At 38.7% G+C, this 16104-nt stretch overlaps 1 protein-coding gene and 1 long non-coding RNA gene across 3 annotated transcripts in view; one reads left to right on the forward strand and one right to left on the reverse strand.

Moving 5' to 3' along the window:
- Positions 1-5809: 5809 nt before the first annotated feature.
- The window catches only part of LOC103456701 (uncharacterized), a 172848-nt gene continuing 162553 nt past the window's right edge, over positions 5810-16104 (forward strand). Inside the window, exon 1 of the long non-coding RNA XR_532300.3 lies at positions 5810-6465. This is a non-coding gene — a long non-coding RNA (uncharacterized LOC103456701). The remainder of the gene's footprint in view (positions 6466-16104) is intronic.
- LOC103456703 (cadherin-20) overlaps positions 13754-16104 on the reverse strand; it is a 97558-nt gene continuing 95207 nt past the window's right edge. For both annotated transcript variants that reach the window (XM_008396410.3, XM_008396411.3), the window contains exon 12: positions 13754-15780. In XM_008396410.3, the coding sequence (XP_008394632.2) occupies positions 15257-15780 (524 nt within the window). In that variant the 3' untranslated portion in view covers positions 13754-15256. The remainder of the gene's footprint in view (positions 15781-16104) is intronic.

The raw sequence follows: 16104 nt of genomic DNA on the forward strand, positions 1-16104 counted from the left end.
GTGCTAATCACCGCTAAGCTGGACGTGATCCTATAACTTTGATTGTTTGACCTGCTTAACATCAAAATATGTAAATCTGCATTTTCAGAATGTTGAAAGAAGAGTTCCCGGAGTTTCCTGTTACTTTGGTTTAAGTGACATTGACTTTTAGGTTTTCTTTACAGCTGATGTTAGAAAAATTATTTGTGAGAAATGTGAACAGCAAAACACTTTCATGCTTTACAGGAAAGCAACAAATTTCTTTAGGTTTTGGTATGAAGCCAAATTTAGAAAACAAAGTAATTTGAATATGGTTGAAACCAGAAGTTTACATACACCAGGGGTTTCCAAACCTCTGCATGCCATGGACCCAAACAGCATTAGCTTCTGGCTGGGGAACCTTTTACCACAGATGCTACAAAATATGCAAAGAAACAAGTTTTTCTCGCTTTTATTCACTATTTTAATCACTTTTTGCATTTGTTTAGCATGAATGCTGCCTCATACCTTCTGATTTTAATTAGGCATGAGGTTTTTTCCTCGTCCATATTGCATTTGCTGTCCTAGCTTGAGGATCAAAGTAGCTTAGCAGGCTATCAGAAACATGAGCATGCTAAAAAACGTTTAAAGAAACTATTTTAACATATTTTGTAATAATAATTGAACAACAGATTAGAGTTTATGATTTAATTCAATTCAGTTTATCTTTATAGCACCAATACTGAAGCAGCTGGTACAAAAAGCCTGGAAGAGAGTCTGGAGGTAATTTTACTTTCTAATATTCTGATTTATTTTCTACCATCCCATCCTCAGAGTCAAACGTAGCTCGCTGCAGTTTCCCAGCCCTCACTTTCACTGTAGATCATTTGCATTTCTCCCATATTAGAGCTATAAAATTCAGTTTTTTCCATATCTCTGACAGGCAGCATTACTGTAAATGCTTTTCAGAGGAGCTGTTTTCCTGTGTCACTGTGTTATATGAGCACTGCTGAGGATGTATTCTGGATTTTCCACATAAGCTGAGCAGAGGTTGTCATCCCGTTAAGCCCGGCAGAAGATCAGGCTGCGAAAGGGGAAGAGAGTTAAAAACAGTGATGGCTCCTATTTGTAGGAGGCAGTGTTGGGTGCAACCGAGTGAATAAATAGGTATATCAATTTTTCAGTGAACAGCCGCACAGTGTTTCTGACAACTTAAAACCTAAATATTTGAAAAGATTAGAGGGAAGCGTTGTGTGTTAACTTGAACTGTGATGTGTCAAAACAGGAAACCTGTTTTAAAACTGTTTCAGAGTGTGAACTTGTGACTTAAGCTGCTTTAACAAGAACACCGTGTTTATTAAAGGTTAGTTTCCAGGTTCAGGCTAGAGAGTTTCTTTCAAGGTTGGTAAATGAGTTTTAAAGGGTAATTGTGAGCTTTATTCTGAAAGTACAAGTTAAAAGTTCTTCCGGATGTGTATTAATCCTGAGTGCTGCAAAATTATTCTCAGTTACAAGGCAACTATGAAGGAATAACACATAAAAGAATGAAATCAATGCCATAAAGACTATACAGAAAATGTCGAACCACTTGTTGCTATGGTGATTCCACTATGTTGAGAAGAACAAACAAAACGGACACAAATCAATGTCTCAAATAAACAGTTGCTGTTTGAAAACCAAAAGTCATTTCAGAAAAAAATCTCAGGCTGCTGTGTACTGAACCCTCTGGTGGCCATATACAGTCATTTTTACATTTCTTTTCCATCTTATAGGTAAAATAAGAATGCTCAATTCCAACTTTGTAGGAAACATGATGGGAGGGAATTGTAGTTTGCGTGAGCGATCTCTGCACTCTGGTGGGTTTTAAAAGAAAACAGAATCTGTTAAACCAGAGAGAGGTGCACTGGGTGAAAACAGAGAGAAATGTCTACGTTTTGATATGTAAATTGTATCTGTGGAGGAGAAACTGTGGACATGAAAGTGGTTTAAATCAAAAAGGTTTCTGGATATTTCACAGGGTTGAAAACTAGAATGTGACATCACCTTCTAGACATCACCTTCTATTTATTTTAATAAGATTTCTGAGGAAATCTTATTAAAATAAATAAAACTTACAGTGGGATTGTGTAAAAACAATAAAAGTTATTTAAATACTAGTTTATTCTGGTAAAGTCCAGCTGTCTATAACTTCCTAAAACTTTAAATGGTGTTTCCACTTGAAAGTGTGGCTGAGCGATGGATCTTCAAAGAGGGCTGTGTTTTTCTGTCTACTATTGCTAAAATCCCTTTGCAGTACATGGGTTAATTCATGTTTATGTTTTAAATTTTCATAAACAATGCAGAATGGATCAATAATGCACATTACAGAGCCCCATTTCCTATCGAGCATCACGTTCTGATGGGTTTTGTTGTTTGTTCTCCATTGTTATGAAGAGGAGCAAACCAACAATCAGCATCTAGACGAGGAGTTTGAATTATAAAAATGCCAAAAAGCATCCAAAATAGCTTTTCTGTTGGCCACAGAAATAATAATTATTTTTCTACTGTGTTTGTGCAACCATTACTGCTTCACAAACTGAATGCAATCAAACTGAAAAATGGCAACATCAGAAAAATTACCCTCAATCTCTGCAACTGCTAAATGTGAGAGATGTGAAAAAGCAATTTTGGTGCTTCAGGTGTGGATATAATGACAGGTTAATTAGTCTGCATGTGTGAGGTTCTTGTATTTGTTCACCTGCGACCCTCAATAACTGACGGTTGGGGTTGTGGGGTTGACAGAGTATGAAGGAGCTCATTTCCATCCTGACAGCATGTCAATCTCTGCTTATGAGAGGTTTACATGTTTGAAAATTTCCATCAGACCAGAGGAAATTAGAACAATTTTCCTCCATAACCTGAAGTAAAAATGACAGAAATTTGTTTGGAATAGGTTGAACTGTAGCCTGAACAGTAACAAGAAAGCTGTAAGTTATTTCAGCACCTGGCTGGATACTTTCTCATGGATTCTAATGTTTTATTTATGGAACCTTGCTAACGAGGTTTTTAAAAGTTCACACTGCTAAGATGGCAACAGTTTCAAGCATTTATTCAAGCATTATTGGGAGCAACATGACCAATTATTGAAAAGACATTTCTCCAACTAACCATCCTTTCAGACAACCGTCATTTCAAAACCAAAAACCAAACCAACTTTATTTATAAAGCACTTTAAAACAACCTCAGCTGATACAAAGTGCTGTACGGTACTTCAAAAGACAACATAACAATAAAAACAAAATAAAAACTCTTACAGTTTAAAAACAAAGACATACAATTTAAAACTAGATCCTGCTGGAGTTGAAAGCCAAGTAAAATATTTCAATCAACCAAAAACCAACCAACCATCCTCCCAGACAACCTACCAACCAACCATCCTCCCAGACAACCTACCAACCAACCAACTAGACAACCAAAAACCAACCACCATCCTCCCAGACAACCTACCAACCAACCAACTAGACAACCAAAAACCAACCAACCATCCTCCCAGACAACCTACCAACCAACCATCCTCCCAGACAACCTACCAACCAACCAACTAGACAACCAAAAACCAACCAACCATCCTCCCAGACAACCTACCAACCAACCATCCTCCCAGACAACCTACCAACCAACCAACCATCCTCCCAGACAACCTACCAACCAACCAACCAACCAACCAACCAACCAACCAACCAACCAACCAACCAACCAACCAACCAACCAACCAACCAACTAGACAACCAAAAACCAACCAACTATCCTCCCAGACAACCTACCAACCAACCATCCTCCCAGACAACCTACCAACCAACCAACTAGACAACCAAAAACCAACCAACCATCTTCCCAGACAACCTACCAACCAACCAACCAACTAGACAACCAACCAACCAACCATCCTCCCAGACAACCATTCTTCCAACAGACCAACCACACATCCTTTCTCCCAACCAGCTCAGTTTTGGAATCACCCAACCACTTCTCTGAATCATTTAAAGATCTTACTGGGAACATTGACACAGAATGGTCAATGTGTCTTCCACAGTTTTGAGCTGCAAGGTGTAAATCTTTTATGGTAATCTGATTTACCAAGAGCCTGCCTTGAACCTTAAAAAAGTTAGAGAATTTTTATATGGAGGAGTGGGTTGAAATCCCTGCTGAGATGAGTGCAAAACTGGTAAACAGCTGGAAGAAATGCTTAAAGTTTCTCCACTAAGCTAATTTATTCCGCTCAATGAGATGCAAACAGTTTTAAACTCTCATGTAATTTAGTCCATTGAACTCAAACTGTTAATTTCTTTTAGTAAAAGACCAAACATCCCTCTGCTGTTTGTCAGAAAACATTTGTTTATTGTCTTCCGGAAGCAATAATCACCAATATTCTCCTTCACTAACTCTGCCCATTGTGGAAACCAACCTGAAAAACAAACTAATACACAATATGTACAATATGCTCCAAGACATTTGCCACAACTAATCTTCAGTTTTCTCCATTTCACTGCATAACTTTAGTTCAAAACTATCTGTGACTTCAGTTAAGTCACTGCAGACCTCACAGGGAGGAAAGCTCAGGCTCTCATCAGGGGATGGTAAATGAATAAAAACCAGGGCTTATAAATTCGAGAGCACTCATCAGCTCCTGTGCTTTTGTCTCATTTTCTTCACAGAGGATGCCCATGAGGTAGCGCTGGGGTGTAAACAACAGATGGTTCAGTATATCAGCAGCAAGCCCTCGCCTCTTCAACATAAGTCTTTTACTGGAGTATTGTTTCGTGTGAAAAAAGGAGCATAAACTCCTTACAGCCTCCAGCTTCTGCTTTGGAAATCTGGATGACACATCTTGACTTTTTCAACCCTGATTTTTCATAACTAATCAACTGAATTCAGTTTTTTGTGCATCTGTCTCTTTCTATTACTAAGAGGACAAAGGATGGCAATGATATCTTTCATACAGTCTGGCCCAAGGCTGATTAGGGCCCCCACACCACGAGGGCTCTAAAAAAGTAAAATTAGTAATTCAGTTCAGACAGTGAGGGTATTACATATCTAAGATGTAGTGTTTCACTTTCAGACCAACTCAAACATTGACTGTATAATGTAGTTATTTGGCGATACATAAACATTAACCCAAATAGTCAACATATGTCTGCTAAAGAGCCTCTGAATGACAGAATTTGCTTTAAGATGCTAAAATCAAATCAAATATAAAAATTATTGACAAACTAATTTCTATATCAAAGCTAGCCTTCATAAACTATTAAAATTGTAGCTTCATTTTTTAAGAGGGAATACACAGGAAGTTGAAGAAGTATATGTCTACTTCAAAACAAACTGAAAATGTCTTTCAGTAGGCTGCTACGTTGAAATCAGCACTGCTAATCCGCCTCATTTGCTTTTGCTGCTCCTCTTTAAATGGCTACATATTTAGGATAGAGTTTGAATTCCTCCTTCTGTCTCTGCTCTCTGTATTTATGAAGCTCCTCTGGAATTTGGGATCATATTTGAGGTATTATTTGAGCTTTTGAGGTACTAATTAGATGCTCCCAGTTTTAAAAACAATACTTTGTTGCCACGGGTATGCATTATAACAATTGTCTGAAAGTGAAAAAGTAAGAGCAAGAATCTTTCCAGCTGCATAACATCCAAACCAAAGGGAAAAATTGTCCAAAGATGCAATACGACTCAACCAAAAACATTTTGAGTAAAAGTAAAATAACAAATTCAAACTAACTTTTTTCAACTTACATTTTTTCTGACTTTTTTCTTATAACAAGTCACAAAAAGCTGGAATTCTATCAGATGTTTTATTTTATTATTATTATTTTTTTATTTGACCTAATTCTATTCCGTACAAAAGGAGAAGTGATTTTGGTAGCTAGAGTTGTAAAGTAATTCAAACAACAGGAAGTCTGATCAACCAATCACAGCTCGAGTTTCAGCCAATGGGCGTTTCCTGCCGCTCCAGAGAATTCTGGAACGTTCCATTAGCGGTCAAAGGGCGGAGAAGCTAACTTACGTTCAGTAGCTTCAAGGAATGTAGAAAATATCAACAGTTAGATTCAATATCGTTGTGGTGATACCACGGTCGGATATTTTGCGCAATTATTTAATAAAAACAATGTCAGTATTTAAAGAGAACATCCTCCAGCCGAACTTATTGAGTCTAGTCATGGTTTAAGTTGCTAGCTAATTTCAGGTTAGCAGCAGGACGAATGAACAGTTGTGTGCAGCTTCTGTATGTTTTTGAACACTTGTGGGATTATTTGGCAGCTAAAAGGGAGAAGAAACGCTGTAAATGGATCAGGGTGGTAAATGAGCTCAGGACAGTCTGTTCGTTTCTGACCATGGGACGCCTGCCTACTTGACCCACGACGCCACTCCCAGACACATGGCTTTTTAATTTAAGTTACTGAAACAAAAAGGCAGTGAACCTTTTCTGAAGACCCACGGACTGGATGTGGAGAAATTTCAACTGCAGTGGTGAGTCAACCGATTTTTAACCCCCAGTTTTTTTGGACTGGTTTTGCTGCACTTGTTTAGAGTACTAACATGTTGTATGCACTTCATTTTAAATATATGGAGTTAAATTGGGGTCATCAAGTTTGGTGAAAAAAAATCAAAAACTGCATTTAAAAAGAATGAAAGAAATCAAATTGAAAAATAATTTTCAAGCTGAGAAAAAGATTTGAAACTGGAAAAACAATTTTGAGATTTTTGTTTTAGATTTGGATTTATATTTTCTTTGTTTTTAACTTCCACTGAGACTAATGTCATGTGCTGAGATAATTTGATTATATCTTTGAGACATGTTGTTTTTCAAAACCAATTAAATAAATGTATAATATGAATGATGATTTAAAGACATTTCCAGTTTACGTGGTTCCTGAGAGCAACAACAGTGAATATTTTGACCAGGCTGTGTTGAGTTGTCAGTCATGGTTTCACAACCCCCATCTTTTGAGGTCCAACGCCACAAAAAAGAGCCGGGAATTTTGAAACTGAAAAAAAGGGGCTTATTTCAGTTTCAAATCCTTTTTTTAGTTTCTATCAAATTCCATATACATCACTTATGTATTTGTTTTCAGGCTTTATCCATCCAGCTATATTTTTCTCCACAAATTGGAGCTGGAAACGGTACCAAGTCTCAGATCTCAATGAAAAATGTTTTGTAGTCTATCAAGTTTAGCCTAAATCAGATCATAATTTTTTGGTTATCATCTGTGACACAAGCAGACTTAATGCAGCTGTGACAGAATTGGGTAGAAATGTATATTTTTTTATACCAGGAAACAGTTTTTTTTTTACCATCACACATGTTGTTTTAGCAGAAAGTGCTTTAACAACTTAAAGAAGCAATCTAGTGGAGATGCAAAGCTCTCTTATTCTTAGTATCCCTTAGGTTTTTTAAGAGTTAGGTGATGTTTTCCCCCTGGTCTCCCAATTTATCTACGCCCATATTGATTGCGATGGTTCCTAGTGATGCGTGGCCGCAGACAAATGATTTGCCCACACTGGAATATCGACTGTAGAAACCTTTATTATGCTATCATCACACACGCCTGCAAGCCGTTTTCTGCAGGCGCTGCATATTTTATGCCCACAATCATAAAAGCAGACAAGCAGAATTATGCACCAACACACACAAACACACACCTGCATCCCACCATCCTCAGATACACACTCCACACTTGTTTCCTTCGCCCCCTGTTGAAATGAAGCGTTGAGTGAGACTGGCTCTGTGAGAAACGCGCTGCTTTCCCGCGCACAGCCTTTGCTCCGACTCGTCTAATCCATCAGATGTGGTAAAAACGCTGGGCCAGCCGTTTCCACTAAATCCCCTTCCATCAAAGTCATCAGACGAGCGCTACATCTGTCCCACCAACATTTACTCCGGTTTTCTCACCTTTTACAGGTGATGCCTTGGATTCTTTAAAAGAAAATCTTCCCCTCCTACAGCAGGCGAGAATTTCCCAGAGATCTGTCAAATATTGACCCAGTTTGGGTGTTTGGACCTGAACATGCAGAAGCTATCAGTGAAAATATATAGACAAGTTTCTCGCTGTTTAGAACTACCATTAGTTTTAGCTGTCAACTTGTCAACATAACATGCTAAATCTTAAATGTACGTATGATATAAACAAGAAAAAGGATTTAAGTGCTTTGCTAGTCATATATAGTTGTCATGTGACGTCATAATTCTGGGAACTTTGTTGGTGACAGCCATCTTGGTAGGTGCCGTAGCTAACTGTCTTGACAGTTGCTATGACGACAATAAACGAGCCACAAGCTTAGGACTGACTCTTGCCTCATTCCTGTCTAACTTAAAAACAATTTAAGTGCATTATAACTATTGTTTGATTACAAGTCTTGAGTATTCTACCCACTTCTGTGTAATACTAAGATAAGTAAATATTTACTGTTGCACTTACTTCTGAACTCGCAAAATTAGCTTAGCTGATGTAGCTTTTATCTGCTAGCTAAGACGGACATGTAGCGATGTTAGTACATGTACTTACTTTGCCCGTCAGAACCTTGTTATTCACACAAAGAGTTCCTACGTCCTTTACAAAGCTGTTTAAATGTTGATTATATGTGTCTGTGGATTTCAGGCCTTGAAGCTACACGCACTTCGTGTTCACTAAGTAGATTGCAGGCAGCTTGTCCACATTCTTAGACATTTATTCATTATCTGTCTCATACGGGCGATCCTGACTGCCATTTTGTTGATTTCTCTTTCTCTTGAACATTGGTTAAGAGAGTCAATGTACTTTCTTTTTGCTGGTCTCGAAGTCATGGTTCATCTACTCTGTATGCTTCTTAAATTAATAATGCATACATCTCCAGGCTTTATTTTAATGAGATTGTAAGCAAATTGTCTTTTCGTCCTGCCGCGTTCTGCACATGCGCAAAATTTCTGGACATGTCAACGTGTCTGTATGCCATCCCTTTGCAGTCCCTCTGTTTGAAAATGTTTCTTTTCCAAATTGTTTTCACTTGTTGTTTTCCAAAACTATTGTGGAGACTCCGCATTTTTGCAGCTATTAGCATTGTTGCTTGTCTGGACTTTGAATTTCAGCATGGTACCTTGCACTGTTGGAAGCAGTTTTTCCTTTCTTTTTTAGTTTTTTCCATCAGCCAAGCGACTAATAGAATAAACGTCAGTGTCAGGAAATCTTGCATTGGTGACATTAGCTGCCTATTTTCCTCTTTTCTCCATTTGTCATCTCTGCTTCCATCACTCTCTGACCTTTAGCGGTCTGGGTAACGTCATTAGTGTCTGGTGTGAACATCTGCTGCCATGAGACTCTGTCCAACTGGCTAAATATTACATTAGCATGAAACATGCAAGTTTGTAACATTTAGAATATGTTAGCTAGCTAGCTATTTTTGTTTTCCAAAAAGTCTTTGCACTCACTAATATTAGGAGCCTTAATTTAATCACATTTACTTAAGTAAAAATGTCATTGTCTATAGAAGTTAAAGTTTATTTAATCAAAACAAGATTATTGTAACTTCTGGGACAATTCATCATCCAGATACATTTATTGTGAAACACCCAGTCTTAGCACATTTATGTTTTATAAATCTCCAAAACTTTACCTTTAAACAAAATGCAGACTTTCTTGTAATAACCAAAGTGAATTTATATTAAAATTCCCAGGATTAGGAATTGCGATTCTCCAACAAATATATATATTTTTCTGCACCTTTTGTCATTCGTATACCCTTGAGCTGAATGTAGCTCTTGATGTAAACCATTCTTACTGGTGCTACAGTATCTCAGCAGTGTCGCTAACACCTGATTCATATTTGTGTAGCAGCTGCTACTGCTAGCATCCGAGCCGGCATGTCTGCCTCCCCGAGAGCCATCGATCTGTTTACGCCTCTCCGCCTTAATCAATGCACCACAGAGGCTGGATGGGTGGCGTGACAGATTAAAGGAGGCTACGCTCACAACAAAAATGTGTAATTCTCAGAGCAGGTGTCATACAGCTCTCTGTTTAGATAAGCAATTTCTGACCCCAAATCCGGCTTTATCCGGACGTCAGTGGATGGACTTATCCATCAGATAGACCTGCAGGTTTATCCAGCTGTTACAACTGCTGCTCTGTCTCAGCAGATCTTAGGAAAGCTCAAAAAGCAAAACATTTAGATCAGTTGTTGAGAAGAACGGGGAAGACAAAATGGATTGTGGAAAAATTTTATTTTAGCTTTTTACACTAGATAAAAAAAAAAAAGGTAATTTAACAATATTTTATTTCTTTCACATGTTTCAGTTGATTCTTTTGAAGACAAATATCTTTGTTGTTTAGGAGTCTTTTGAAACTGAATCTTGCCTAAATCTACTTGGAGAAGTGACATGAAATAAATCAGAATATTCAGAGTCAGTGTTAGTCTATTCTTAGAAAAAAAAAATCATATTGCCTGAAAAAGTTATGTGTAAAATGGGATTATTGTTACTGTAGCTAGAAAAAAAGGAGTATATTTCTGTCAAAAAAATCTGAAATTTTTAGATTAACATCAGAAAATGTTCTAGAAAAAAAGGTGGGAGGTTTTCAGCACCAAAAGTTGAAAATTTTGAGTTTTGAAACTCAAAAAATTAAAGATTAATTAGTTTAAAATTTATTGATCTCTGAATCTGAAAATGTGTCCTTGCATTATTATGCCATTATTACCATTAAACTAGTTGAAAATGGTCTCAAAACAACAATATGAAAAGTTTATTGCAGAAGTTTCTGCGACAATTTATCGTCCATCAAATTTGGTATCTGAGCAGACCCAGTTGTTTCCCAACATTGAGATTGAATTTTCTGAAGATCTTTGCTTTACTGATGAATTTGGATTCCCACTGGAATGAATAATCGGTAAAACTCCACTTTCTGAATGAGGTGAATCAGAAGATAAAGATTTATCTTGGAGAGCAGCTTCATGCAGCTGCTGGTTTCCTGTGAAGTGCTTGGAGGATGCAGAATGACGTCTGCTGGCAACTCCCCTGTGAAATCCTGTAATCCCAGACCGATGATGACAGCTCCTGCTCTTCATCCTCCTGTTTGATGGCGTAGCCTGAGGTGAATCCTCCGCCCTCTCCTTCACCCGGCGATGGCGGCTGACCTCTGAAGCACTTTATCAGGACTTCTCGCCCCTTAAAGCCTCCTCAGACCTGGCCGCCGCTGACTGCTGAAATGTTTTTCCGTGGAACTAATAGAATTAAGTTCTCATGTAATGAAAGGAAATGGGATTTTAATTTGTGTGAAATAGCCGCAGGGCACTGCCTTAGCAGAATCAAATATTAATATCTCCCCTAAACTAAAACACAGGAGTTCAGAGTCTTACAAAAAGGTGCTGCTGCTGCTCAGACATTTATTTCTGTCTCAATGTCCTGCTCAGATCAGATGAAGGACAGAGCAGACATGTCAAGGACAAACTCTAAAGAGACTGAAGCTGTTTATAGGAAATCTATATCTGGTTATCTACAGAAGTCTGAGGACTGAAAAGGCTGAAATAAAGAAATGTTTGTCTATATTTTGACCTTCAACTAACAATATTTTATTAGGAAAAAAACTTTTAAAAAAATATAAATATATATATATATTTACGCTATTTTTAATTCATAAACTAATCTAAATTACAGCACATTTATATCTATAAATATATGGATGGTAAACGTTATACATTTTTTTTGTGAGGACTGACAGCTGAAATAAGAAATACAAATGTGTCTGACTATATTTTAAGCTTCCATTAGCATTATGAGGGAAACAAAAACCTAAGAAACAAAAATCAAACAAATCAAGAAAAAATGTACATGTATATTTAATTCATCAGCGAATCTTAATTACAGAATATTTATGTCTCTTTGAAGTCACTAATAAAGTCGGGCATTTTGGGAGAATACAACCAAAACAAACATGCTAGTTTAGCGCTAGCGGGGGAAGACAAAAGTGAAATCCTCCAACCACTAAAATCTGACGGCACTCCATTTTTGTTTACGTTTTGTGAAGAAGGGAGTTGTGCTCAGTGTCGTCTTCAGAGGTTTTTGTGTTGTTTTCTTGAGGGGTTCTTGGTGCAGCGCCCCACAGAGGCAAGGAGAGGAACAGCTTTTTCAATTAGCTTGATTGGTTTGACTCAGTGCGGCGTGAAAGAGAACCGCAGCAGCTGAAAATGTAACAAACTGCAAGTTTGGTCCCCAATCGAACCAAATCTACTGGTGAGAAAACGCCACAAGGTGCCATTGTCCTATGAATACATAATCAGCTCAAATCATCAACCCTCCACCGGCAGGGTTGACAGTTTCTGTGAGATGTGCAAACTAATACTGTGTTTGCTAGAAGGAAGAGAATATTTGGAGGAAAAATGTCTACAAATATACGTTTCATTCTTCATGTGTCAGATTGGCTTGACCTGCTCTTCTCTCCAGAGCCTGAGGGTTTTCTTTCCGCCCCCTAATTTCCAGCAGAGCGAAGTGTTTTTCTATTCGGCATTAGGGGATGATTCAGTGGGTTTGCCGCGGTTTACCCTCAGTAGGATTAGAGCTGCAAGGCTTCTTATTATCTTGAAGCGTTTGAGCTCCATTGTCTGTTGGGGAGAGCAGTGGAGCTTAAGACAAAATTAGCCCCACAGAGCCTTTCGGTGGCAAAGCTCTTTCCTGGAAATGGCCGTGGGAGAAGTCGACAGCGGGGCAAATGTGAAGGAGAGGATGCCGCGGTGTTGCATCTGGATGTAAGGGATTAATTTATACTGCTGGATGGCGCAGAGAAAGGCAGTGAGGAGGAAAGAGGCTCTGGGATGTGAGCTCTATGTGCTGAAAAATGACAAGAGATGTATGCTGAAGAGATGAGAATGCAGTAGAAGTGAGTGCAGATCCTCCTCCTCGTCTTTGACAGTTTTTTGAAACTACAAAATGACATTCAAAGAATATAAAACAGTTCAACTTTCTTTTCCATATACTGCCATTGGGGTACAGTAGCAAAAACAAGCAAATGACATCAAAATCCAGCAGAAATTTACCTCAAAATGAAGCATTTTAAAATCTCCTAAAAGGTAACACTGTTTTCATGTCAGACGTTTAAAGATCAGACCTACTCTGAATGTTCTCAGCATCTCTTGACTAACAAAACCAACCAAGTTTTTGTTTACCTCTTAATCCCAATAGGTATTCACACAAGCCCTGTTTGGTCCGCTTTGATCCAGCTCCAGTGCATTTTATAGAAAAGTCTGTTTTGTTTGGGGAGGTCTGAATGCGTAATCAACCAAAAAAGCAATCTCTGATTTGCCTACAAACCTAGGTTTAGATTCGGTTGAAATGAACTCTCGGGCAGTTTGGATGCCTATGTGAACGCCAAGCGGACTGGAGACCACTCCTAAATTAGCTTTGCTGGTTGCTGGTTGCATTCTGGGTAGATGCAACCAAAACATATGTAAGAGTTTAGCATTAACAGGAGCAATATCTTGTGGTCTTTTACCAACAACAAAAGAGAAATCCTACAACCGCTATAACCTGATGCCACTCCATTTTATTTCCATTTTGTGCAGACCGCTCATTCATAGCAAGGCCAAAGAGTGCTAACACTAAGCCAAGAGCTTTTCAAGGAGTAATAATTCATACCTCTTTGATTGTATAATTAAAAAGTTTTGGACTGGGTACATTTTGAACTTCAAATAATTGCCCAATTACCCCCTAACACCACTGCTGATGTCATTTCTCTTGGTATTGTGTTTTTATGGAGGTGCTCACTCTAAACTTTAGCTTAATTATTGTTCAACAACAAACATTTTTTAAAAAAGCTTTTATTAACAAGAATACAAAAAATATCTACATTCACATACCACTTGGTGCAGTATGACTCACCGTATTGAATTCAAGTAAATCTGCCCAATTCAATAATGAAAAAGCACTTTTTACATCTTTCTCAGTTTCTAAAATCCTTATTTCATATTTTGGTGTTTCCGTCTCTCTTGGATTCTTTTTTTTTTACTTAAGTCTTTTTGTTCTTTATACATTTGGCACTTATTGCAGGTTGATCAGTGTCCCTGCAGCCCAAACGGTTGGAGAAAAGCAACGTGACGGTTGGAGCCTCTCCGCTGTCGGACTCCGTTTGGCACGGCGGTGGGATCGGAAACGAAAGGCGACTTGGTCGTGTGCTCGTTCAGATTTCTGTCCAGATAAACCTCCACCCTGCCTCATGGCAACTTCTTTATGCTTTCAAGAAAACTGTTTGGGAATCGTAATACAAAGGGGTGAAAAATGACAGACAACATCATAATAAACACATCGAAGACCCATATGAGAATACAACGATACCATTGATATAGATCACTGGACTGGACATCACCTATTAGCCTCTTTAGATAGTGATGCCATTTCTGTGCCTTGAGTCATATCCACAATCCTGAGAGAAAATCAGGGTTGTCAAGTGCGTTTCACTTAATTGTTCAAATTACAAAGATACATTTTCTTAATGGAAACATGGAAATTTCTGAAAAAATAAACTTCTTTTTTTTTTTTTATTAAAAGGTTTTTGAGCTAGCATCAAGTACATTTTTTAGACTGTATTGAAATTAGTTTCTTTCGCAAAACTGTAATGGAAACACTTTTTTCACATCACAGGAATCACATGATCAACAACCGGATGTTACTACTGGCAGAAACGACAAAGAAGACGACATGAAGTCGTAGTAGTAGGAGGATGATGGCACGGCATGATTTTTTAGGACTTCAAATTTCACTGACACATGATAGTGACGTAATGTCCAATCCAGTAATTTATACCAATGAGTGTGACTTTTAGAAGCATTGAAAATTCCTTTCTAGCAAACCGTAGGTGTCTACTGTCACAACATATGTGATGTTTTTAAAAGTTTACGCACAGTGCTAGTTGAAGAACCCAAATAAATTAAAACATAAATATAAAAGTTGAAACAAAGGAGTAAATTAGGACCAAAAACACATCAAAACACTGACTTTCTCTCAGAAGAAAACATCTCTGTGGTGCAGGGAGTTTTCATCTCCAGCTCAAACACTTTGAACCAAAGAGGCTCTGTCTCTGGGTGTTTCAGACCCGAGGAGGGGGTTAACATGTGCTTTGAAGCTGTTCCTCTACCGGGCCCCATGAGGCCCAAAAATCCAGCCCATCTTTGAAGAAGATTTAAACCCGGCTCAGACTGCCTCTGCAGGTTTGAAGGCCTTCAAGGCTGCTGATAATCCAGCCTTCGGATGTAGAATATGGGCGTCCCAGCGTTGTCTTCTCATTTGTGTTTTGCCTTTCTTCTTCTACCACATGGGAGGCGTGTTTGTCTCCAGCACTCCATACATCTCTGCCAGTTTTTTAAAGCGTGGCCCCCAGTCGTTCAGGTAGTCGTACTCATGGTCGCCGTTCGACGTTCCCGACTGCAGTGAGCTGAGCGACTCTGCCACCGAGCCTTCGCCTTCGTACGCGTACGTCTGCAAGGAGTCGTACGGCGGCGCGCACGGGTCCAGGTCGGCCTCCAGGAGCTTCGCCAGCACGTAGCCGTGGACGTTGCTGTCCTCGCCACTGCCCACGCCGATCACGCACGGCTGAGGGACGTAGCGCGACAGGCTCTCGATCTCCGGCATCATGTCCTGCCGTATCTTGCCTAGAGGGTGGTGCACTTCCCTGGGGTTCCACATGGCGGCGATGTCGAAGGCCTCGGTGTCCTCCTCACCGCCGCCTTCGTCGTCGTAGCGTACGATGTTCTCGTGCACATTCTCCTCCTCGTCGCAGAGGTAGGGCTTTTTACGATGTGTCCGGAGGGAAAGCATGAGGAGAATCATCACTGGTGAAAAGAATAAAAAAGTGGAAGTCGGTACAAAACCTTACCAGAATATTTATGTACAATTTTTTTATTTTTGTACGATGCATTTTCTTTATTTTTTTTTACACTTGTACAACCACATTATAGTGGAATTACAGCTATCATCCCTTACAAAACAAAATCTACTGTAGTATGATGGGAAATATTCAAATTAATCAAATTTTTGGTGTTTAAAGATTTAATTTTTGGAAAATCTGGATTTTTTTTCAAATTAAATCTTCAAAAATTTGAGTAATCATTGAAATCAATTAATTGCTCAGCGTTAATATCTGTATATAAATGTGA

This window comes from Poecilia reticulata, chromosome 20 (genome assembly GCF_904066995.2).
Source record: "Poecilia reticulata chromosome 20, P_reticulata-male-v2, whole genome shotgun sequence".
Lineage (NCBI taxonomy): Eukaryota > Metazoa > Chordata > Actinopteri > Cyprinodontiformes > Poeciliidae > Poecilia > Poecilia reticulata.